Source organism: Cystoisospora suis (assembly GCF_002600585.1).
Source record: "Cystoisospora suis strain Wien I chromosome Unknown contig_1338, whole genome shotgun sequence".
Lineage (NCBI taxonomy): Eukaryota > Apicomplexa > Conoidasida > Eucoccidiorida > Sarcocystidae > Cystoisospora > Cystoisospora suis.
This window is the reverse complement of record NW_027154138.1, coordinates 1-24,445: the sequence shown is the minus strand read 5'-3', so window position 1 is coordinate 24,445 and position 24,445 is coordinate 1. Positions and strand designations below refer to the sequence as shown.

At 48.5% G+C, this 24,445-nt stretch overlaps 3 protein-coding genes across 3 annotated transcripts; 2 read left to right on the top strand and 1 right to left on the bottom strand.

Moving 5' to 3' along the window:
• The first annotated feature begins 271 nt into the window (after window positions 1-271).
• CSUI_003118 (methyltransferase) lies at window positions 272-8,611 on the top strand. Its single transcript, XM_068063316.1, has 9 exons — window positions 272-1,199; window positions 1,619-1,656; window positions 2,592-2,704; window positions 3,710-3,823; window positions 4,324-4,412; window positions 5,155-5,216; window positions 6,150-6,277; window positions 7,130-7,185; window positions 7,796-8,611. Exons 1-9 carry the CDS (start codon window positions 1,191-1,193, stop codon window positions 7,880-7,882), a joined length of 696 nt encoding a protein of 231 aa, XP_067924710.1. The 5' UTR covers window positions 272-1,190; the 3' UTR covers window positions 7,883-8,611.
• A 1,167-nt stretch (window positions 8,612-9,778) lies between these two features.
• On the bottom strand, window positions 9,779-15,412 carry CSUI_003117 (phosphorylase family protein; the record flags this gene model as incomplete). The annotated part of the gene is made up of 6 exons (XM_068063315.1): window positions 12,651-15,412; window positions 12,062-12,248; window positions 11,281-11,479; window positions 10,708-10,924; window positions 10,359-10,565; window positions 9,779-9,943 (listed from the first exon to the last, which is right to left on the bottom strand). Exons 2-6 carry the CDS (start codon window positions 12,162-12,164, stop codon window positions 9,779-9,781), a joined length of 891 nt encoding a protein of 296 aa, XP_067924709.1. The 5' UTR covers window positions 12,165-12,248; window positions 12,651-15,412.
• Window positions 15,413-15,442: 30 nt separating this feature from the next.
• On the top strand, window positions 15,443-24,441 carry CSUI_003116 (rna recognition motif-containing protein). Its single transcript, XM_068063314.1, has 7 exons — window positions 15,443-16,733; window positions 17,518-17,649; window positions 18,312-18,420; window positions 20,039-20,113; window positions 20,929-21,073; window positions 21,632-21,798; window positions 22,106-24,441. Exons 1-7 carry the CDS (start codon window positions 16,344-16,346, stop codon window positions 22,624-22,626), a joined length of 1,539 nt encoding a protein of 512 aa, XP_067924708.1. The 5' UTR covers window positions 15,443-16,343; the 3' UTR covers window positions 22,627-24,441.
• The last annotated feature ends 4 nt before the right edge of the window (window positions 24,442-24,445 follow it).

Below are 24,445 nucleotides of genomic sequence, written 5' to 3'. Positions count from 1 at the left end.
AGGTCCCTAGATGGCTCAGTGGGTGACGGGCCCTGTTAGATCGGAGGTCTGTTTCTTTTTGTGCGTAGACTCTCCTTGTCTTGTCTATGGTGATGTGCAACACAGACCTTCCTCATCTTCTTTCCGTTTTGTCATGATGAGTCTCTTAGGTTCTTTCTTGAGTTTGGTGTCTCGATTTCTTTTCTTTCCTCTTCTTTCTTGTCAACTGAAGATAGGACACAGAAGAGATTGCGATAGATGGTCGTAGTTGCTATTATTGGTGGACGCGATGGTGTGATTTGTTTCTGCATCTATCAATGAGATCCAGCGTAAGATCAAGGCTGTCGTCTGTCTAATCTGAGAAAAGAAGGTCGCTTGTTCTCCTTCTTCGGCGAATCTGTCTTCTTCTTCATTCTTCTTCATCGTTCTTCTCATTCCAGAAGAAACTCTCTTTCTTTGAAGATGCACTAAGGACATTTCAAGTCTCAGGAAGACAACAGAGGTAGTTTGGGGTGATAAACTCAACTGTGAAGAATCGACACACACCTCTCCTTCCTTTTCTTTTTTTCTGTCTTCTCGTTCTTCTCTTGTCTGGGAGATCTTGCTTCTTTTCTCTCCCTTTGTTTTGTTTTCTCTAAGTGCTCTTTTGCTTAGAGGAAGATGTATATAAGACTTTCTCAAAGACAGGAGATGCTTTCTTCTCGATTCTTTTCTCTCTCTTGATCTTCCAAACACATAGCTTCTCCCTCCTCAAGATCAGTCCGGCAAATTCGTATTCTGTCTTGTTTCCTCTCTTCATACTTCACCGTGAGAAGAAAGACGAATCACTCATTCTTCAACGGCCCCTGTCTATTCTTTGCAAAGATTTAAGGGAGAAGGTTTCATTGTTCCCTCTCCTCTGTTTTCTCAGTCTTTCTTCTTTCCTAGGATATTGACCTCTTCCTGGCACTCTTGCGATCAAATCCACCAGTCTCTTTCTTTTTCCTGTCTCCTTCCCCGCTCTCATTCAAACGTAAAGTACCTTCTCTTGTGGTGTGCGGGTCTTCTCGCATTTGAAAAATTTGAGGAGGAGAGAAAGAAAGAAGAAAGTCTCTCAGTTCACATCTTTCCTTACTCCCTACACAGGTTTTTTCTCCATATTAGCCTACCAACGTCTTCTTCCTACTGCTGCTTCGCATCTTCCTCGATCTTCTGCTCTCTCTTCCGCCAAAATGACAGCGGTAAGAACCAAAAGAGAAGAAGAAGAAGAAGAGAAGTAAAAGGTTTCAACGCGTTAACGAATCTTTCTTCGTATTTTCCTGTTTTCTTCGTTCTCTCGTCACCATTCACAGTTTCTATACTTCTTCTGATGATCTGCCCTCTGTCATGACCATAGATGGGTATATAGATACACAACTGCTGTACGTACACAAGGATTTCTGCGTACATGTTGGTAGATAAATATGTGCGTTTTTCCTTTCAATAGCACGGCAGAGAGACTTCACTCAGAGGTTGTTGTAGGAAGAGCCAGGTGTACGTACACGTGCGAGGATCGTGTTACATCCCTGAGCTCGTCCACCCTCGTCATGTTGTCCCTGTGAAGAAGGTTTTTCTTTTTCATGAGTTGATCTCTCTCTTTCTCTGTGCTTCTCTTTTTCAGTATGGAAAGCTTGACTACTGGGATGAGAGATACAGGAAGTAAGTGTAGTCATTTCTCTTCTTCTTGATCTTCTTTCCTATTTCTGTTCCCAGCCAATCCGTAACTTGGTAGAGCTTAGTCTACATCATATTCAAGGCTTCTTTTTCTTCATGTATCAAAAAGATTTGTATACGTCTTCACTGCATCTCAAGAGGTCTGTGATGTCAAGATTCTACGGTGTATGATATATATATGTATATATAACATATATATGCTTCCTACATGTATACCTGTCTGCTGTAGTATAGAGATGAACTTTCTACTTCCTGAAGGATGATTAGCTAAGAATAGATGTATACACATCGACCCTATATACGATAAAAATCACTTGATAGGGCCATATGCCCCCCGCCGCTTCATGAGACATCTGCCTCTATAGACTTCTTATACTTTTCCAGGGAGAGCAGTCAACGGTGCCTTTCTGTCTTTTCCTCGTATCTGCTGGCCTACCTGTCAAGCACGGTCGCCTTTCTAAAACTTGTCTTTGAAGAGCGGAGATACTTCATTTTCCTACTAAAGTTATGAGGAGTAGCTTCCCAAGTGTAAAGATCAATATCTCTATAGAGACATCTCTACGGATAGACATATAGACAGACGTGACCTACATATACATACATCTGAAGGACTGTATCAGGTAGCTACTAAGTTTGGACGAGAGAGAAGAACGTTAATCCGATTCCGGACTGTAGTGTGTCTATTCTCGAGGCTGATACGATCACGGGTGTACATCATCGGACTACGGGGAGTAGCAGTGTACAAGGTTTCAGTATGTATAGAAGATATGTATTTATAGATCTAAGTTGTGTAGTGTATCATCTACTGTATAGGTATGTAAGTATGGTCTCCATTTGTCTCTATATCTAGATTGCAGAGACATCTGTTCTCATAGGTAGATTAGAGCCTCTGTTTATTTTGACCGACTTTTTCTTTATAGAGATGCCGAGCCTTTCGACTGGTTCCAACGCTATGCGGCGTTGAAGCCCATCTTGCTTGAATGCGGTCTAGAAGCAGAATCCAAAATCTTAAATCTTGGATGTGGGACATCCCGTAAGTTCCTCTTCTTATGTGTACGTACACCTGTCACACACACAACATTGCGAGGCAATTGTTTTGGCGGCTAATATGCTACCGATGTCCAGCCGGGGGCTCCTCCTCCTCCTCTCTCTTCATGTCCTCATGGAAATCTATCTATATACATATAGGAGATCTTTGTACGTGTGTACTATTGACACTCGTCTGTACTATGTCGGAAAATGATGCATGCATTTCCAGTCTTCTAGTGTATACAGACCTCATACATATATATATATATAAGTCCGTTGGGCAACAGAGGACGTCGCGGAGGTATACAAACATCGACATACATGACTTGTCCATAGTTGGGAGATACATCAAAAAGGAAGGAAAAAGAAGTTTCTCTCGTTTGTCCTTTAAGCAAGCGAATCTGACCTTTCCCTCTTGAGGATTTCCGGACTTCCCTGTACAAGACGAATTGATGTGGTGCATGACGTCTCCTCGAATCGGAAGGGTAGAAATTGTTTTCATGTACACACACGCACAGGCAAATAACATCTTCTTCCTTGTGTACATACACTCAATATGTATTCTCCTCTGTCTGTCTAGTCCTCATATAGGTGTATTTTTCAGTTGAAGGAAAAAAGAGATCTCCACAGAAGCCCAAAACCTTCCTTGACTAGATTACGAAGAAAGAAAGATGCTCTCTCATGGAGTAAACCTTTCCTTCTTCTATATGAGTGTATATCCATATATATCTGTATATATACTTGTGGCGTTGTGCAAGTCCATCAGTTGTATTCTCGTATGAAGAAGGTAGACACCCAAACGACCATCGAAGTTGCTTATGTTGCAGGCATGCAGGTACGGCTCTTTGTCTCTATATACCGTTATATCCTTTCTTTCTCTGACGTATCAGTTAAGCTCCCTCTCTCCAACTGTAGAGAGCACCTAGTTTTTCTTCTGAATAAAACTGACACATGCCCTCCTCTCTTTCTTCTTCTTCTACTTCGTCCCTCTTCTCTCTGTTCTTTATAGGTATATCGGAGGAGCTATACGCCGATGGATATAAGAAGATTGTGAATATTGATTACTCTGGCGTTTGTATCAGTCATATGCAGAGAAGATGTGCCGATAAAGAGGAGATGACCTGTAAGTACACCTCACAAAGAGTCGTGCTAACTAAGCAAACCTCTCCCTAGTGAAAGCAACAAGACATTCTCTCAAGAGAAACTCTTATGTCATTCTCCCTCGTCCTCTCTGCTACTCTAGACATGAACGGCGAAAACCACCTGTTGCTTTCCATCTGCGAAAGAGATAAACAGTGTCTAGGAATCCTCTGGAAAGGTCTCTTCATCCGATCATCATCGTATAGATGCGGGAACTACTGCTATTACTGCATGCATACAGGTTGACTTTACGTCTCTCTTCTATGCAGATGAAGAGACATAGATAGGCACGATCTTCGTCAGTCTTCACTCAAGAAAGAAAGAAAGAAGACGAGAGTGATGAGATGAGACTCGGTCATCTTCATTGTCTGTCTTACCCGTATATGTCTTTGCGTTTCCTTTCTATCTATTCTTCTCTCTTTTTTCTTTCTGCCTTTCTCTCATTCTTTCTCCTTTTCTTGATTTCTTCTTTCATTTCTTTAGTTCTTCAGATGAATACACTGGATATGAATCCACTAGAAGATAATTCATTCGACCTCATCTTCGATAAAGGCACCCTAGACTGTATCCTCGTAAGACAAACTCCTTCTCCATTCTTAGCCCCTCACTACACAGAGAAAGAAACAGATAGATGGATAGATAGATAGATAGGTAGATAGATAGATTAAAGATAGATTAAATATAGATAGATAGGTATATAGATGGATAGATACCATTCTTGTAAGCGTGTACACCCATATGGATGAAGCGTTCTCTTTTTTTATTTGCGTTTGGTCTTCAGTAGAGGCTGCAGAAAGAAGGATAGACAGAGAGAGAGACAGACAGCTGACAGGGGCAGGGGGGAACAGAGACGTGTTCATAGAGAGACAAGAAGAGTTCACCACTCTAACCTGGGGTTTCTTTTCTTCTTCGGTCGACAACTTCTAGGGCAGAGACCCTTTGTGTACGACGAATCACGAGGAACCTTTTCTTTTTCATCCTCTATTCTTTTCACATGTCCTTACTCACCTAGCCCTGACTGATTTCTTTAACTCTTTATCCATCTATCTATATATATATGGAAGTGGCAAGCAGAAGTGGTAAGGATGCTTGGACTACGAGTGCATGCTTCTCCTGTTAGTTAGCAACAAGCTACCGAGAGAGAGAGAGAGAAACAGAGGTAATCTCTTGTGCTTCTGTACCTCTATGCAGGCAGGTGGTGTGTGGGATAGTTGTGGAGGTGTATGTACCTGTTCGTCTCTGTGTAGAGCATGTGATGTCTTCTGTCTTCTATCTCTCTCTCTTTTTTGCGGTCGGGATTTTCTTTCTGTTCAGTGCGGAGATAATTCCTTTGACAACATCCAGAAGATGCTGCGTGAAGTTAGCAGGATTCTGGCGTACGTCTATGTATCAATCTATCTCTCTACTGCCTTCTTCGTTCAAGGATGAAAGTTCTTGTCTTCCTTTCTCGTGCAACATGTTTTGAAGACCTCTTTCAACTCATCGACGTTTTCTCTTTCTTGCTTGTATACGGTTGTCTCCTCTAGTCTCGATTTTCCTCTGTGTCTCCATCGGTATATGTAGATGCATACGGTTTCTATCTGTACTTTTCGAGCTTCAGCCAGGGAGCGTGGAGCGTATGTACACCGTAGTCCTCAAACGTTGCTTTTTCCCTTGGCACGGGTGATGAGGTTTGTAACTCTTTTCTTTCCACTTGGTACTCGAGAGAACTGTAAGATGAAGTAGTTTCTTTTTCATTCATAAACTACGAAGAAGACGAACAGTCCTATCCAGAGAAAAGACGAAGTTTCTGTTTCTCTTCCATTTTTCTTCGAAATCACTTGGTATCTCTCTCAATCCATGCTTCTGCGTTACTCCTGATATTGTCCTGCTCCATTTTCTACTCACCTTTTATGGCTCGTCCTTTGTTTCTTTCTCTCTTCTCTTTTCTCTAGAGCTTTCTCACAAGAAAAACTTTCTTCATCCTACTGTCTCACTGGGGTGTCTCAAGGGCAGCATGAGTTCAAACAGTGTCTGTTAAGAATTCCTTGTATATCTTTATGTAGAGAGAGAGGGAGAGATATCTATGCCTGTACAGAGAGAGATATATATACATACCTCTACTTGCACATAGATCTCTCCTCCTACACATACATACATATATGTATCTCCATTCATATTCATCTACATATATATATGTATATCTCTCTAACCACGTACTTCTCTATGTATAGATGATCGTATGGGTTCTTCGCGGAGTGGAGTGGGATGGCAGAAAACAACTTATCTATGTGCGGGTGGTGGTATGTTATTATTGTGTTTGCATGCAGACCAGGAGGGACTTATATCGTTGTGTCTTATGGCCAACCCAATTTCCGCTTGTCTCATCTCCAGAAAGAAGAATTCAAATGGACAGTCACGATGAAAACCATTCAGAAACCAAGCATCAATATCCAAGGTACTCCCTCCTTCATCACTTAGCTCCACCTAGACCCTCATCTAGGCACGTAGACGTGTCCGAGGAACGACCGCGTGTCTTTTCTTCTGTCTATCTACCTGTACGGTGACAGACACAGGGTGGTCATCTATATACATAACCATATGTGTGGCTCCAAGTTATGCAGCGCAAATGTGTCTGGAGAAATAGGTGCACTCTTTAGTGTATGTCCACGTAGATACACACACAGGTAGCAGAACTTTGGCGCTTCGGACGTGTTTGTCTATGTCGATCTGCATACATACATGGACATATACGGAGGTACGTATGTATATATACATCTATGAAATGTGTGCGCGTGATATATGTGGGCAGAAGGGGGGGAAGCAGGGAGAGGAGATACAAGTGGGTTTCTTTCCCGGTTAGAGTGTAGAATTTCTCTCACTGAAGAGGGGAGAGGCGATAGAGAATGGCTCTATTTCGCGTCGGCAAACATGTGCCTACACGTAGATATACATACTTGCCGAACAGGAACCTAGATTCGAAGAAGTCTGAACGTGTTTACCTCAGTGGACGTAGGTAAGAATCATACGCTATCGGATTATCCGGCAAGGAAAGAATCATTCTCTCGTGAAGAAAGCGAGGGTTACTGATAGCCTTTGTGGAGTGTATGTACGTACACCCATGCGCGAATCTTTCTCGCTTTCTAGGATCATGGGAGGACTTGTCCAACAGATTTGTCAAACTCGACATCCATACTTTTTGACTTTTATTTGTGCGGTATGTTTGAGAGCGAGGAAGGTAGCCCCCTGGATGATATCTCTTTCAAGTGGTGTCTTGTGAGTGTATTGTCTGTCCCTACCTCTATATCAGCTCCTATTGACGAGAAAGACAATGTCCACTATATCTACATTTGCAAGAAGGCACGGGTAAGCTCACGAGAAGAACTGTCGAACACCTAGCTCTTTTGCTCGACAGCATCTTCTTGTCGAAGAAACTCACAAACACATCATTATCATATAGGCTCTTAAGATTTGTTCCTATGGATCTCCTCTTTCTAAAGAGAGACCCATCCTTAAATGGATGACATGAATGGTGATGCCGGTGTAGCACTACTACTGTAGTGTGCATGACCACATACTGACAAAGCAAACAAGACGACCACGGAGATTTTGAAAGAAGAAACAAAAAGAGAGAGGAACTTTTCCTTTTTTGTCTTTCTGTTGCCCCGTGCACCAGTTCGGTTCACATAGACACCATCTTCATTATCATCACTTCTTCTTAGTTCATCGCTAACACCACATGTTAGCTGAATAGAGAAAGAAAAGATGATAATCTATGAGTGGAAAAGAAAAAAGAAAAGAGGCATCTGTTTGGTCAAGCAAAGAAAACCAACACAACGGGTGCAAGGTTTCGATGATGAGAATCGTCTGAACCCTGGTCCGTGGTGACTGGGGGTCGATGACGATGCTATGGCTAGACAAGATGTATCGATAATAGAAGGACTTGGCTGTGGTTGGCGGCGTGCCCTGGATGCAGGCCGACGAAAATACCCAAGGAGGAGATGGAGGGGGGGCTGCGCCTCCTTCCTCGTCCTCGGCTCCCGATGCGTCAGCGGATAACTGAGCTCGTTGATCGGAAGGTTGGAATCGTTTTCGAATTGAAGCAAATGAGCAAGTTGTCGTCTACATTTATCTTTCTTTTTGAGTTCATAAGGACAAAAACAACGCGCACCCACCCACCCCAAGAAGGACTATCGTTTTGTTAGCTGTAAATGGAACAAAACTAACACAATGTCTCTGTCGTTCAAGGAAAAGGACCATCTCTTACTTTTTGATATCGCGAAAGACGTGCTGAGGGGTTGCCACTGAAGAACCCTGAAGGAGAAGAAAAGGTCTTGAAAGTTCTTGTTCTCCGTGAGGGTGAATGCACTTCGTATCGTAGACGCTCAGTACGTGGTATGGATTGATGGCTTCAAGAAACCGATTAGATGGGACCGCAGTGATGGTTAGTGTGTCCCCCTACCAGAAGTGTCGCGATCCAAGAAAAGTCTCTTCAAAAGAGTCAAAGCAACAACTTTCTCTTTTTTCCGATTTTGCTCAGTGATATCGAAAGAAAAGAAAGGCAGCCCGTGCGTGCATCAAGTTCCAAACTATCTTGCCTGCGCGGAATCGGCCGAGAGCCTTCGGCAAGAAAAGAGATCATGGTTCCAGAAGGACATCCTGCTCACTTTTGTGTCTTCATTCTTCTTGAGTCTTCGTCAATGTCTCTTTCTTTTTCAAGGGTGCTAGTGACAAGTTGTGCAGTAACACCTTGACCAAACTTCGATCCCCCCAAAAATGGGTGACTTGTAATGTGACACACCTACACGGGGAGCCGAAGCTAAAAGCAGGCAGAAAGAAAAATCCGTAGTTCATCACTACGCGAGGGCTTGGAGGCAGCTAACCCATGCGTCTCTCTCTTCTGTCAAGAACACCTCACCCTCCTCGCAGAAAGTACACATTGAGAAACACTCATGTCACGCAAGAGTGAGCCAGTGCTTTCACGCACAGACTGACTATCCGTACTCAATCTCCCGTTAGAGAGCAGATTCTGGCTAGCCACCAATAACTTGTTCCTTGTTAGACGCTTTTCGCATGTACAGATGGGGAACAGGGTGTACTGGTGGTAGCAGTCGTCACTACCGAGACCCGCTGGGAGACGGAATACATCTCCTTGGAGAGTAACCAAAAGGCACCGACCGACTGCCAATCAGGGCTTGACCGGGTGGGCGGAGCAAAGCCGGATGTTCCAGTAGAAGCCTAGTGGTGTTCCATAATCCTGTTCCCTAAGGGAAGCCCCGTGGGCCTTTCGGGAAATCTCAGCAAACCAAAAGTTAAGAGAAACCGCTTCTTCACAGTTGATCGTGCATCTTGAAAAAAAAAAGAAGTATCCACTTCGACAGGTGACGCAGCCAGTGCTATCTTGTACAGCAGGTCTACAAAATACACTACCCTTTACAAAGCAAAAAAAAATACAACTACGCCCAACTAGTGGCTAACGAACCCTGAAATCCTCAAGATATCTGTCGTCAGCCTCCAGCAGGACGCACCCGGCAGGACGCATAGTGCTAGGTTACCTGCTGACCCGTCGAGAAAAAAAACTCCCTAATTACACCGTCGGCTATTGATGAACTTTCTGTATTATCAGCGAGCAGGCTGTCCCGAGATTCACTTATACGCAAGCAACAGAGTAGCCCGAGCACTGCGAAGAAAGCAGGAGGGCTGCCGCCGCCCCCCATTTTTACTTGACTCTAGTTCTTGAAACATCGCACCTAGTTCATCAAGAGCTTTGCTACACCCGGAAACCTTCTCCCAAGAAGTATGAAAGAGTCCGGAACCCGGGAAAACGTCAAAGAAAGCCAAAAAGTCATGAATAGACCAATGGCATGCACTTCTGGATTCAGGGACTCCACGACGTGAAAAAACAGATACCTGCATGCCACTGCTTAAGAAGTACACGGGCGGAAACTTGACTCGCGCTTCAAACACCGTTCCAACTATCCGGTTTCAGAGCTGGGGGGAGCGCTGCCACATCCACCGGGGTCTGCTGTCTATTGTAGGAGACAGACTCAGGATCACAGAGAGAAACAAGGGCATCGAGCGCAGCCTCGCCAGCTGCTAAAACTGCCATCTCCTCATCCTCGGCCTGAGAACAAATACAAGAACCCAACCCTTCTGCGCGCAGCGTGATGTACTCCTTCTCAGGCGAGGCTAGACTGACGAGACGGTCAAGCAAGCGACAGTTACATATTGCAGTAATGTGTAAAGCAGAATGAGACATTGTTCTGAGATTAGAAGATCAGTTATGCTACCAGGTAGAACTTCAAACAATCAACCTCGATTCACCAGTGCCCTCTACACTGGCGCATCACCAACCCGCAATGCAGCGCCATTAGAGAGATCGACATCATCAGTGGCCCCAACAAAACAAAACTAACCAGTCACCCCTGATAATTACGATTTCTAAGTTTTTTTTTTGATACCGGAGTCCCAAACGGCTACTCGACGAGACAGACGACTGATTCCCCCGACATACGGTCACGGATGACTGTCAGTCTTACTGAGACATGATTCGCCATCGACGGATTCACTCGGTTGACAAGCCCAACCAGGACAGAAGCAGCCCGAGATCGGCCCAAACACCTCGTTCGATGCCTCATCAAATGAAAAAGTTGGTGTGTCTCCATTTCCACGCTGACCGCGCCGCAAGCGATCAGCTGGTCGAGCACCTTTTCATTCTCGTCATACCAATCTGGCGACAAGCGTCCCTGCAGGCAGATCGGTAATCCAGACAGGAAAAGCTCCATACCGCCCCACCGGGCTGATTCGGGGAGGCGCTCGAAAAGAGAACGGCGGGTTCCACCCCCCCGCTTATCGCCGAGGACCTCCACTGCAACCAAAAGGACTCACCTGACACGAGTAAAATGTTTCAGCGGAGCAGTTCAAGCCTCGTTTTACGCGAAGGCCTTTTTCCTTGATGCGTTGCTCTAGCCAGTCTGTCAGTTCCTTATCCGCCTCCAGCGGAGCCGTGATGACGTATGGAGACGCACGGACTTTGTCGTGTACACCTTGGACTTCAGATGTCTCGTCGTCGCACTTGAGGATGCCGTCGAAGTGTGCATAATTCCTGATCACCGAGAAAGACCGACACATCCGGCCCAAGTCATCGGGTTCCATTGATCAAGCAGTGGGAAGGTGTTCTTCTCTCCCATGTATCAGTACATAGGAAAATGTACGAGACAAACAAAAAGGAATGCAGCACCAATAAGTCTGCCGAAGCTCCGACATGTGATTTTCAGTCTGAATGAAGACGTCTCAAACCTCTGGACTGGAGGCGACTCGATGGCATGATAGGTCGCGTGAGATGGTACCAGAGCAACGCACGACCATGCACTATGCGAAAATGCGGCAATGAAGCCAACATCTGTCTCCGGTTCTTCCATAGAGCTACCTCTCCCTTGGTACGAAGAAGCGAGTCCTCACCTATAGCAGTATGAACTCCTGTCGCAGATCATAAGAGTCCCTGGTTCCACGTTACGGTCGATAATACCGCAGGTGCCCAAACGGATAACCGCAAGGTTGCCACCATCTAAAACAAACCCCGCCTCTCGAATAAGAAAATCCATAGCGGGGGCTCCCATCCCAGTGCAGACGATCGTAACTTGCGTTCCTTTGTAAGTGCCTAGAAACAGCAAAACAACAGGGAGAACGTGAGCTACGGACAGGTTCCCGCGGTCAGCCGGCCCTGAAAGGACTCAGAGAGGCTCTGCTATATGAGCTACTGTTAGCCGGAAAAAAGTGTCTTCCACCAACGGCGCAGGCCCGAGGATCTGGTCAGTATTCTTCCCTCAAACACTCCGGCGTAGAGACCGCTCTCCAACCACCAACTCAGACATGAAGCCACCACGTGGCATAAGCCAGCCGTGCCTCAAAGGGCGAACCGAAATTTATCCTCGGAAGAGGCATTCCACGCAGAATGTGGATTGCGCGGAAGTCTGAAGCAGATGGTCATCTCCAAACCTACGCAGCTGACCGAGGCAGTGAACAGACCTAATTTCAGCAGTTGTTTCCCTTCTGCACTCCAGTACTTGCAGATTGTACAGAAACAGGAAGAGAAAGAAAGCCATATATAACAAATAAAGAGAGTCGAGCCCCGCCTTTATCTGTCTCACTGATGCACAAAGCAATCGAAGCAAGGGGCAAACGAACTGCTCGAGAATCCCCGTAGCCATGATACAGCAGCGATGTAAACTAGGCGGCTTACCTGTGTGCAAGCAGTACCTTCTGGGTGAAATCGTCAAAACGGGGTCCTTCAAAAGACGAGTGGCGAGGAACAGCGCCCGGCCCTCGCTCCCAACAGCCAGCATCAAAGGGGAAAACTCACCCCTTCGTAAACCGACATGGTATGTGCGTCCGTCTGGCAGCAGGAACACATTCTTCCCCACAAGATCCTACGCGCACACGGAGAAGGAAGGAAAATGAATGCACATCCCGGTCATCGCTAGGAATGAGGCGAAGCCCTGCGGAACCGAACATGGATTCCAAATCATCCGCCCGACAGCCCAGGAGGGGAGGGACCAATCTTATAACTTACTAACAAACTCGAGCCAAGCCAAAAACCAGGGTTTGCGGTGCCTCATAGGGGGAGCCTTGATGAACGGTTAGCTATATCCCTGGCGTAACTCACCATGGCGTGAACAGAACGGCGAAGAGTCTTTTGTTCGTAGATACAAGGCGGATCACCCTTGGGAGGGTTTTGTGATCACGTGTACGGAAAAAACTAACAATCACGCTGTCCATGGATGACTGAAGGTTTGCAACCACAGGAAAGCCCTCCATTGGGTGTCTCTTACGGGCAGGCGTCCGAGTTCATCGATTCAAGCATGTCGCTGAGCTTTGCTCGCGGATGGAGCGCCGTCGTTTGCCGTCGCTTTTAGAGATAACTGGTACGGAAAGCAGCGGCCTCTCGAACGCGGGCCTCCTGTTTGAGCACGCGAACACACGTTTTGCTGGCGTGCCCACTGCGGTTGGTTTCCGCCCCGAAAGCCGAGTCTTCCTGAAGGGGCAGCTTCTCTGTTCCGGTGGTACGCGCTTCGTAGCGGAGCAGACCGGACAGACGCGGCTATCCCTGCATCTTCGACGGGCGGAAGGGGGGTTCAGCACTGCGGAGCCAGCGCTGGCATCTTCTTGTAACACTCCGGCAGAGTCTTTCGTGTACGCTTTTCCTCAAGAACTGACGGGAGGTCGTACACGAGTAGAGCAGAGTTCCGCCTGGTGCCAGCTACGGCGGGGCCCGGCGTTTAAAGACTATACGGTCAAGGACTCTTGTCACGCTTAGCGGTCCCATGTGACATGCCACTTGAAAACTTGGGCTCCCCTGCAATGATTTTCCCCCTTACGTGTTGCTGGTCGTTCGCTCAGTTTTTCGACTGTTTACATCGCTGTACAGTCTTCTTATCTGAGACGCGAATCATAGTTGGATGGCTTTGCCGTTTGTACGCCAGTGGTGTCGTGGGAACTAATGGGACGTGCTGGGCTCCTGCTGTTTAGTGCAGGCTCTCTGTCAGGCCGAAACCGACTTTTTCTCCCCTGGGGCTCTAGACATACTGAATGTCTGCTCATCTGCCCGACAGTGGGTAGGCGAGGGACTCTTTGAATCTGAAACGGTCTCGAGCGTTTCAGCTTTCTGTTATATGGCGACATAGTCCTGAAAATCAGGGGACGCCCGAATAACCAGTGCTGAGATCGCTGCTCCGCCAAGCTTCGAGTGACTGGGATCTTCTGAACTCACAGCACTCGTGCCGCGGCGCAAGCTTGTGTTTGCACAGTTCGCTGGCCGTCTGCTACGAGCTGGACCAGAACATCCAGTACGGCCACTCCGCCACGTGCACGGAGCACGGGGCAGATGAGTTCCTGATATAGAACATCTTATCGGAAGTCTGGGCGCTGCAGGGAGGTGCAAAACGCACAAAAATTGTCTGCGTTCAAGAGCTTGGTTTGAACAGGTTCTGGTAGTAATAAAGCAGCTCGTCAATGCTGGAATGGATGTCTTCGAGTGCCCGGTGATTATCCGGCTTTTTCATCCATGGTAACTGCGGATACCATCTTTTAGCGAGTTCCTTCAATGTTGAGACGTCAATGATCCGATAGCTCAGGTAACTGATGAGTCCGGGCATCTGCTTTTGTAAAAATTGCCTATCCACATGCACACTGTTCCCTGCTAGTGGAGCCATACCCTCGAGCGGGACATGCGTGCGCACGAACTCAAGTACTTCTTTTTCTGCATCCTGCAAAGATATCTTCGACTCCCGGCATGCTTTCGTAAGGCCAGAGGACCCGTGAGTCCTCGTACACCACTCATTCATCCCGTCCAGTAGTTCGTCACTGGCATGTATGACCAGATTGGGACCAGGAACGCGCTTGGCGCACAGGCCGTCAGAGACAATGACAGCTATCTCAATTATCTGGTCTTTTTCTAGATCCAACCCTGTCATTTCACAGTCAATCCAGACAATCGGATTCTCCAGCGCCCCGGGTTCCTGTAGGCATCCGTTGCTACACGAGCCATCTTCGCCGTCATCTCTCGTCATTTTGCTTGCGGTGCGTACAGGAAGAGAAAGATAGACGAACGACTTGTTGTTTCTTCCCAGAGACAGAACAACTGATGCTCATCGGACGTCGTGGGTAGCTAAGGAGGAAGATTACGGCCTAGCCCCCCTCTTTCAATCTTTGAAACAAGGCTCGAGCCTGACCATCAAAACTGCATCGCAAGCAGAAGGCTTTCTTGACTGTAGTGTGCCCGGCCTCAACTATGCACGTCACGAACACCCACAGGCCGACCAAACCAAGGGCGGGAGGGCTGGTGCACGCACGCCTGTGTACGTGACAGTCGCTTAAAAGATTATGCTGCTGCAAGCTCGTTCTCAGTTCCTTTTTGAAGCCGCCTGCAACCTGCTACACAACGATGCCGCGACCCCCGCAAATCAATGAATGCAAAAGCGGGGAGACTCCTGGAGACGGACGCAAGCCCGTGTGCGAACGCGTCCCACTGTTGGGCGTCAGTCTTTCCATTCCAAGCTCAAACACAGTCGAAAATTGCGCCTTGTTCACCCTTCGCTCGGCGAATGAGGGTTCAATCTCGGCCTTGTGCTGCGTGGGCCTCTCCAGAGGGAGCCGACACCGAGAAACGAATACATCGGCACGGTGCGGAGGGCACGACACAGCAAAAACAAGGCTGTCAGCGCCGTCAGGCCGGGTCCTGCGGGCGGCAACCACTAGAGAAATGCTCAGCTTCAGAAACCCAACAGCTCAAATATGAAAAGAAGCCACCTTAGGTAACAGACAGCACTCTCATAAGCAGACGCTTTTGAAGGCGATCTAGAGGCGCCCCTGATGCTGATCAACTGTGCGCGGCGTCAGAAGCCGAGAGACAAGATTCGCATGCAACCCAGCCGCCACCTTGATGCCTGGCTGAGGATCTCTAGAGCAGCGTCTGACTTGTCCATACTATTTGCTTGTTCCGGAACTCTGAGTGAGGTTTGGATGGAGCTTCTCGAGAAGGGCATCTCAAGAGGAGTTCAAAAGCCTCCCCGGAAGAGTGACGCGGCACTACTCTCTACACGAACCTAATGTAAGCATTGCTGCAGCCTGGGTATGCACACGCCTAGACCGCTCCCATGCTCCCTTCTCAAGCGAAGCAATGGGACGGTAAACGTCAGGGGCGACAGCGACCGTGGTCTTCGGCTACGGGTTTGAGTTCTGCTTGTGTGTTGTTTTCGGTGAAAAAGGTGAGAGCGCGGGTTTCCACGCTCTCAAAGTGAGTGAAGAGAGGGGCCACGCTAGACCGGAGGCGTCTTGTCTGTTCTCGCCCGGGAGGGTGGTGGGGGAAAGAAAAGGCGTCTGGAAGCGGTTCCGTGGTCCGTCACTTCGGTTGAAGCCCCTTTTCTGGTTAAATAGCGTTCTGGCGAGGGTTTCCCGGCTCTTGCATACACTCGGTCTTTGCTTGAAGAGTATTCTCTTGACCTTTTTTTTTCTTTCTGTTGTTGTCGGAGCGACTCTCAGGAACAGTGGGAACCGCACTGTACGACTGCTGTTCTGTGACCGGCGCCATCGCAGCGCCGCTTTTTGTACGGTTCACAGATAGGGTCGTCATAGTTGAAGGCGATTCTTGTAGATTATTCCTGTGGACCGTCCTGGCTTATCGTGCTGTATGCCTTTAAACAGACGTCCGAGTTGCAGTCTGTTCTTCGTTCGGCTGTTGAATGCGTTCCTGGGACAGCTGGGAAAGACCTCCCGCCTTACTTGACTTTTTCCCTAGGGGTTCTCCTTTTCTGCCCCAATACTTCGTTCGACGGCTGTTTTCCCCTCTTGGTCTTTTTTTTTGTCACTCGTGGACTTCTTCGTGTATCATTCCGGGCTAACGTTGCGGGAGCGTGCCAACGTTGAAGGCTCATCCGTCAGGTGCTTTTGACCACCGGGTCCCTAACAAGTTTCGCCTGTCGTCCTCAAGTAGCGTCCACCTTTCTGTGTCTGCATCAATTTTAACAATGTTTCACGTACCAGTGGCTGCTGTCGCCACTCCCCCCGTGGGGATGTTCGGTCCTCCTGCAGGACCCGTTGCATTCGCTCCGTCGCCTTTTGCTGGTCCCCCTCCCGGAGCATCTCCCCATCACGGTTACCCTCCACCCGGAGCGGACTGGCACCATCCTGGACCAGAAGTGTGTGTTCCCGAACGGGAGCCAGCTGGACGCCATCGCGGTTCTCCATTTCCTGGATATGAGTGGGCTCCGTCGTCCGGCCGTCGCCGCACCTCCCCCGGCAGAAGAGGGGGGGATGCGCGTTCCAAGAGCCTCGAGGAAAATAAGGTTTTCATCGGCAATTTGAGTCAGAGGACGACGACGGAAAGCTTGACGGCGTACATGACCAGGTTTGGACTGGTGAGGTGAAAGTCTTGTGGAGTGTGCATGTGCGGACGTACCCTTTATTAACACAGCGGAGAACCTAAGAAACAACCAGAGGGACAAGAGTCGCTGAAGATAAGCAAAACAGCCAAGATTGCTTCTCTGCTGTGCCTCTCTTCATCGGTGTGAAATTTACACATGACTACAGAGCTGTAGCGTCATATAGCTAGATCAGAGAGTCGTGGTGAATCACTAGTCTTTCATAGGTGCCCCAGCAGAAGTCTTTTGATTGTCTTCTATACGTAATTCATTTTCGGGTGCCTTTCGGGATACACGGGAAGAGGCGGAAGGCACAGAAGAAGGTACAGATGAATTTCTTGGTACCGCGTGGTGTGCGGAGCAGTATTGAATGAGCTGCAGCTGTTGCAGTGGCAAAGCAGTGGGACGTGTTGTGTCTCATAGCTCGGCCCGCTTTTTTGTGTACATCGAGACCACGGGGTATGGGGGTATACTAGCGACTTCCTACTATTCTGAAAACCTGGTGAAGGTAACGGAAAGAAAGATAGCGACAGCCAAAGCACCTGGATACTTTCATATTTTGCATTATCCCCTCCCTCTGTCAGTCTGGCCTTCCTGGAGCATATTGTACGTGTCCTTTCTTACACAATGATGACACCCACCACGCTCAGTGTCTTAGCGATTCAATGCACATCTGTAAACACAATTCTGTAAGCGCATCTCTCTCTGGATATGTTCATGTCCGTGTTGTCATACATCTTTTGAACGCTGCGTCTGTTCGGTGTTGTTTCCACTCATTCAGGTCGATGATGCAGTGGTTATGATCGATAAGGCGACAGGTGCCAGTAGAGGATTTGGATTCGTGACCTTTGCTGAGGGATCCGCTGTCTCGGCGTGCGTTCGCGCAGATCAACATATCATCGATGGCCAGGATGTACGTGCTAGTAGGAAGGGGGGAGATACTCACACGAGTGTTTCCTCTCTCTGTCTGTCTCTATATATGTATGCGCAAGGCTGTCGTGTCTCCGTCGGCTCACTCTATGCTGAGTGGCAATGTTTTCTTCTTTAGACGCGGTGCCTTAGAGGGTCTCTGCACGTCTTCACAGGACTTTGGCGGTCGGTTAGTTACACATATAGACGTCTTTGTAGATAGGAGGATAGTTGGATAGACATGGGTGTATGGTCCTTGGTCCTACTGTAGAAGAGGCCACGTAACAGGGTGCGGGGAGATCTTCGTAGAACGAAGAGTTTGAATTGTAGTTTGTATAGGGCTGATGTATCATGTATAGATCGGTGTATGAGATAACAGAAGATGACAATATCACTGCAAGGAGTAGTATTCGAGAGACGAAACAACAGCGAGGTACCACACTCCCGAGAGGATGGATGTCCTTTGTAGCTAGGGAGTGAGATAAAGTTTCGTGCGTACAGTAAGAGAGAGAGGATTGGATTTGGTCCAGTATATGCACTGCTTCTTCCGACAAGCACATCGTGTTGCTCTCTTAGAAAACACAGGGCTATCCGAAGGAAAGGCAATCTGTTTTTTTCAGTCGTTTTCGTTATTATTATTTCTTTCTCCTCACATCTCGTGCCTAGGTAGATATCCGTAGGGCAGTACCACGGGGACAGCCGGTGATGAAAGCTGCTGAAGAAGAAATGCAGAACAAGGTTTTTATTGGTGGAGTTCCGGACAGTGTTACTGAAGGTATGTCTGTTTTCTCTCAGGGTCGGTACAGACCAAGTTTACTCCCTTCGAGTTAGCTAACGTAGCATACCCCCGCCCATTAGAAATCTTCCCCAAGATGACCATATACGTGTCTCGTTCTCTCTGCCTGTGTATGTACGGAACGGGAAGAGCTCGTGTCTCAGAGTAGTAGTCTTTCCGCAGTCCTGACCCGTGGACTATCATATATACATACATAAGTATACGAGAGATAGAGGAGTGCTGAATAAAGGAGATTTCATCGGAGGATAGGTCGTTGTTTTCTCAACACTACCGAGACTGCAACTGCTTGGGCTACGGTTTGCCTATGTGAACGCGAGTCTGGTCTAGACCCTAGGGGTAGAGTGATGAGGGTGAGGACGGAAGCTCGAGGTCGGAGTCTCTTCGGCCCCGATCCATTTAGATAGTCTAGGAGGTTCTTTTACAGTCTGAATAAGCGTTCAGGGGTGGTCTTCGTATCTCGTAGCCTGGGTCCCGCTAAATAGCGAAATACACAGAGCGGGGAGTGAGGAATACGCCATACAGACACTACGGTATCGGCCCCTTTAGTAACTTTCTCACTTCTTTCTCCGAGATTACCATGCTTTTGCTTGTCTCTTTCTTCTTCTTGCCTCTTCCAAGCGTTGCCGGAGAGGTCAGCAGTATGGACTCGCGTGCCGCTGCAGTGCCGTGTGTCTTCTAGAATCTTGTCTGTTGCCCCTCACACTAGGTGTATGTACGCACGGAGGGAGGAAGGAAAAGGGTTCATGCATGCAGAGGAGCACTGGTTCTTTTACGTTTTCTTCTTGTACGACGGGCGCTGTCCGTATTGCAGCGTAGAATTTCGGATTCACCATTCTCGTCAATTTTCTTCTTGCAAACAGAAAACCTATTGTCCCTTTCGAACGAAGTGTATTGATTTACTATTGTAGTGAACCATATATATCTATATATATACGTCTATCTGAGTACACGCGTACGTAAATACGTATATATATATATATATACATCTGTGTGTTACCCTCTTTGTCTTTTCAAGGCGTAGTAGTCACTGTGTTCTTCAGACTCCTCCCTACTGTTACTATGGTCAAGGTCCACATCTAGTGCAATATGCACTTCATCGGGTCTGCTGTGATCACGCTCCCGACAGAAGCTCATGTCTGTCTTGTTCTGTCGAGGCCCTTTCTGTTTGACAGCCTGTTGAAAATGTGTTTCCATTGCTTTGATAGAGTCCGGTGGAGAGGGGAGAGGATGTTGAGATGCTAGGAAGTCAGGCCTCAAGTTTCCACGTTGCTTGTACAGTTCTTACTGCGAGTGGGGGGGGTGAAGCTTCGATTGTCCGTATCACGACTCTTGTCGGGACTCCTCATGGCAGGGGATAGGACAAATTCATGTACAGGGACGCGGAGACGAACACAGGTGACCCTTGAGGCTGTGTGTGTTTGTATGACAGTTATTTTTGAAGAGGGAATTCACAGGAGAGAGAGTTTCTCTGTTGGTTCAGTGAGGTGAATGATGAATTTTCCAGACAGCCAGTCAAGGTCTGTAGCCCTGTTGCATTGATGTTCCGATGAGGATATCCTTGTTTCGTCGTCATGTGGTCCTTTTCTTTTTCCTGTAGACAGATTAGCTTCCTTCTTCTCCGAACGTTTTGGCGCTGTTAAAAAAGTATCTCTCATGCATGACAAACACACAGGTACGTTCGCCTTCCGCGCGAGCCAAGAAGGCGTATCTTTCTCCATTCAGTCATCTGCGGAAAGCGCACGAGCAAGGATTCCTAAGTCGTATACAGCACATCGTTTGTCGTGTCTCCTTCACCATAACCCGTAGTTTAGGTTTGGTCGCACTGTAGCGCTTGCTTCCTTGTCTTCGGGTGTTGGACAGCATACCCTGTGTATAGTATACTATACACAGGTAAAGGGTGGGTATCTCTCTCTCTCTATCTGGACGATGCGGGCAAGTAGATGTAGCGGTAGAGCTCCGCAGACGGGGTATGAATGTGAAGGAACTTTGTTTGAGAGAAGATAAGGCTTGTGGTCTTTTCTAATGGTGTTGTCACGGTAGAACGGCGACGTGAGTAAACGTGGTCGTGGTACGGTTTGCTTTCCATGGCTTAATATGATGGACTCTGTGGGGGGGGAGGTAGGTGATTCCGATCAGTGCATTTGATGAAGGTAGCGTGCCGAGTTGTTGCCCTTGTGCCATCGTTTCGAAGTCGAGTCGTCATCCGGACCGATGCGCACCTATGTAGGTTGCTCTCCGTGTGTTAAGAAGACGTATTCTGCGTGTACGCTGTTTTTCTTCTTCGCGACAAGCAATTCACTTGTACGCATACCTAGCGAGTAAACGCGCAGGTAGTTGTCAAAGCAGTCACGTAGGAATCCTCCTCGGGTGAGGGAGGTTGTTACTAGGAGGTATGGCAAGATGTCGGATAGACAGGTGCTATCGTTGTTGCTTTCACTCTGTGGAGACTTGCTTGTTGAATCCTAGCCTCGTGTACTGATTTCTCAGGTCGATCACGGGGTTTTGGCTTTGTGACCTTCCAGTATGCTCATAGCGCGCAGCATGCTGTGGGTCGTCATGATATTGATGGTCATATGATTGAGGCAAAGAAGGCCGAGCCGCGTTTTGGAGTGAATAAAGCTTCGTCAGGCAGGTATGTTGAGTGAAGTTTAAGTGCATATGTAGAGATGTCTCGAAAACTCGTGTGAATGACAACCATAAGTTTTCTTGTGCTTGATCAGGTGTTATTCCCCATCAGTTTGCCTTGCGATTGCGTTGCGGTTAGGTAAAAGCGAGGGGTTCCTCCCTGTTCGACTGAGAGGCCATAGATTTGTGCGCATGGAGAGCTAGTAGAACACGAGCGGAGGACAGTAGGTGTAGGTGACGTATTCCATGTGTTACTGGTATACGGGAGGATGTTGCGGTCCGTTGTGTCTCTACGCTGGTTGTTAGAGGAGGCTGGTGACAGAAGAGCTGAAGCCTTTGTGAACAATAGACGGGAAGTGTGTCCTCTTCTTGGCTTGTCTTCCTCTCTGTGTTTATTGTAGACACCCCTTAGTCTAGTCAGGTTGCCGAGACAGCGGATTTCTTTCTATGGATCTCATCCCGTCAGCCGCGGAGTCATCTGTAGCTGAACTGTTACGTGCGGTTAGTTGCAAGTCAAGTGCGCTTGCTGACATTGATGGCGATGTGATGTGACACTCTCCCTCAGCAGTGAATCGGAACGCCGCGGAGAGGATCGAAGTAGACGGTCTGAGTATGGAAGGGGAGGCGAAGATGCTTTTGGCCGTTCACAGCCTGCCCCTCTTTATGGTGCTGGTCCCCCTATAGATGGATTCGGGCTGGCTGAACCTCTTCCGGTAGATGCGTATCCTTCAGGTAGGAGAAACAGCATGGCGATTCTAGTGCTGAATGCAAGTGAGGTGCGGAATGATCGCAGTCGACTGTAACAGCTGGCACATCGCATATTCTCCATTTTCGGGCAGCTTAGTCGCCTTTAGTAGGTAACCGTTGGGGGCCGGGGGGGTGTGAGAGCGGTGGCTGTTGTCTTCATAATGTTAGTGTGGTAATGAGAACATTATTTTCTTTACTGAGGACTTTCTTCAGCTGCTGGTTCGAGGAACTCGTTAGACTGAGACACTTTTGAAAGTATGGAGGTCTTTCGTACCATGTGTGATGAATTCAGGCCCGATGCGCCGAGGGCACTATCCACCGCCTCAGGCAGCTCGACCGACAACCCGTGGTGAGCTCGACGGGTATACAAACCCTGGTGGAGGTGCGCCGGCTCGAGCATATGCTGCGCCAGCAGACCCATATGCATCTATGGCGCCAGGTCTCCACTACGCACCTGGTGCCGCGGCTGCGGCAACATCACCATCCGCTGGTTCTCCAGCGACTCCAGCCGGTGTTTTTGCCCTCCCAGCAGCAGCTGCGGCTGCGGCATCCAACCCTTACACGACTGCAGGGGCACCTGCTGGTGCCGCAGGTGCCGCCGTGCATGGTGTAACACCAGCGTCTATGTATTCGCAGCTTTATCCTGCAGGTGGTGTGGGAGCAGAGCCGGTGGCTGCGACTGACGGCTATGGGCAGTATGTGGCATCACCGTTGACGGGGTCAGGCGGGGCGGACCCCTACGATCTAGGGCGCAGCGCAGTTGGTAGGCAGGGCCGCTACGGGCGATCTGGCAGTAGAGTCCATCCCTACTAAAATTAGTGAGAGTAGACGGCAAGGTCTCACTAAGAAACGTCTCCAATGCTCACTGACAGGGTCGGCGGTACTGTTGCTAGAAGGCAGATATGGATAACGCCGGTTGGGACCATTATTAGTACGATTGACACGGCGGTCATGGCAACGGCAACAGTCTAGGTTGAGATACGGAAGGCGCAAGACTTCGATTGTTTTGGTGTGAGCGGAGAGTCCGAGCTTGTATCACTGGGGTGAACGGCACATCTGAAATGAGCCCGCACTGTAGAAAGGGATTGTTCTTAATCAAGGAGACAAAAGTCTGTATCACCTGGGAATCGTACAGGTCACTAGTCTACTACCGAAAGCTAGTGGAAACGAACTAATCCAGCAGAGGCTGCGGAGGTCCGTATGATGACGGGGGGAACCGGCAGGGTGTTAGGCAGAGCTGTCGCTTTTTCGAGAGTGGTGATTCGTGAGTAGGGAACTAGAGCTGTGAATTACAAGCCACCAGCAGCACTGCCGCAAGGGGGCTCAAGGACTACAGTTTGTGTGTCGGGGTGGAAGCGTTAAATGTCCAGAGGTCGGGCGGAGTGTGGAGGTATCTAAAGCTGAAGCGTTGGCCAGAAACAAGTGTCCTTTAGCGGTTCTTCAACGACAGCTTCTTAGCGTAGGGTGTATGAAGTGAACTGTGAAAGGGTTTCGGAGCGGAATTGGGGCATCCGGAGAGGTAGCAGCTGCAAGAACATTTAAACAGAGTCTGTCGTAACTCGTTGATCCGAGTGCAGCCGGAGAAGTCAGTTCTCGAGGGAACGCTGGTCAGCTAAGGACGATCGTAGTTGGAAACACCCCACTTGGCTGAAGATGTCTAACAGACTCTCTTAGAACAGGCAGAAGAGCTGTGGAGCTTTTGACTCACAAGCTAGAGAAAACAAGGGAGGTGCTGTCGAAGCCTTTGTGTTGGCGCACGCTAGAACCATCATGTACCATGCACCTGTTCGCAGGGGTTGGCAAAGAGAAGGGGATTATTAGCTAAGCTCATGGTCTTTGTACGTTTGTCGACGAATGTAGCGCTTCCATTTGCTGAGTGATTTCTACTCGTGGTCATGACTGTAGGACTAGCTAAAACGGTAGCAACACTTACCCTGGTAGACAGGAGAGCACACAGCCGAGCTTCCGCGTTGTTCCGAGGATATTCTCCCGACGTACAGCGAAACGCGGACGCAGCTTAGCATCAAGAGTAGGAGTGGCTCGACTAGAGTGTGAAGGTGGTCAGCCGAACCAGCAGACTTGATTGTGTGTAGCACTCGGCACGTGGCTGTGACTAGTTCCGGCGGACAGTCTAAGGAACGGTGATTCTTAGCGCCAAGCCAGAAAGGGTCCAAGTATTGGAGACTCGTATAGAGTCCGGCTGCGGGCACCCATTGTGGTTCGGTTCCACTTTTCGGCACGCGCAACCAGAACGAAGTGAGCACAAGTTGTACAGTCCCTAAATGTCGCAAGTGTACTAGCAAGCCAGTCTCACACCCTCGGAGCTGTAGAGAGGTCGGTCGTCGGAAGGCAACCTTGTGACCGCGTTCAGGTGGCAAGAGATTACCAGATCACACAGTCTTAACTTTTCTTTCGATGTCCTACTGTATGAGGGGAGCCGCCAAATCAACCCCCCATACAGTTAGTCACTGGGTGGGCGAGACAGGTGTGTCAGCTCGTGCTCGGGGAATCAGCACGTCGACCAAGTCAGTCGTGCGGCTTCTGAGTCTGGCAGTACCCGGGGTGTAGAAGAGTACACACAAGACAACACATCAGTCGGTGTCGCAGGTCGAATGCATAAACAGCTCTTTCC

What these genes read in the sequence shown, in the direction of transcription:
- CSUI_003118 (XM_068063316.1), top strand. An exon ending in CGATAAAGAGGAGATGACCT is followed by an intron (nt 3,824 to 4,323) that starts GTAAGTACACCT and finishes TCATTTCTTTAG; the next exon opens with TTCTTCAGATGAATACACTG. An exon ending in ACATTTGCAAGAAGGCACGG is followed by an intron (nt 7,186 to 7,795) that starts GTAAGCTCACGA and finishes CCCTGGATGCAG; the next exon opens with GCCGACGAAAATACCCAAGG.
- CSUI_003116 (XM_068063314.1), top strand. Translation starts at nt 16,344, where the DNA reads ATGTTTCACGTACCAGTGGCTGCTGTCGCCACTCCCCCCGTGGGGATG. An exon ending in TCCGGACAGTGTTACTGAAG is followed by an intron (nt 18,421 to 20,038) that starts GTATGTCTGTTT and finishes TTTTTCCTGTAG; the next exon opens with ACAGATTAGCTTCCTTCTTC. An exon ending in GGTAGATGCGTATCCTTCAG is followed by an intron (nt 21,799 to 22,105) that starts GTAGGAGAAACA and finishes TGATGAATTCAG; the next exon opens with GCCCGATGCGCCGAGGGCAC.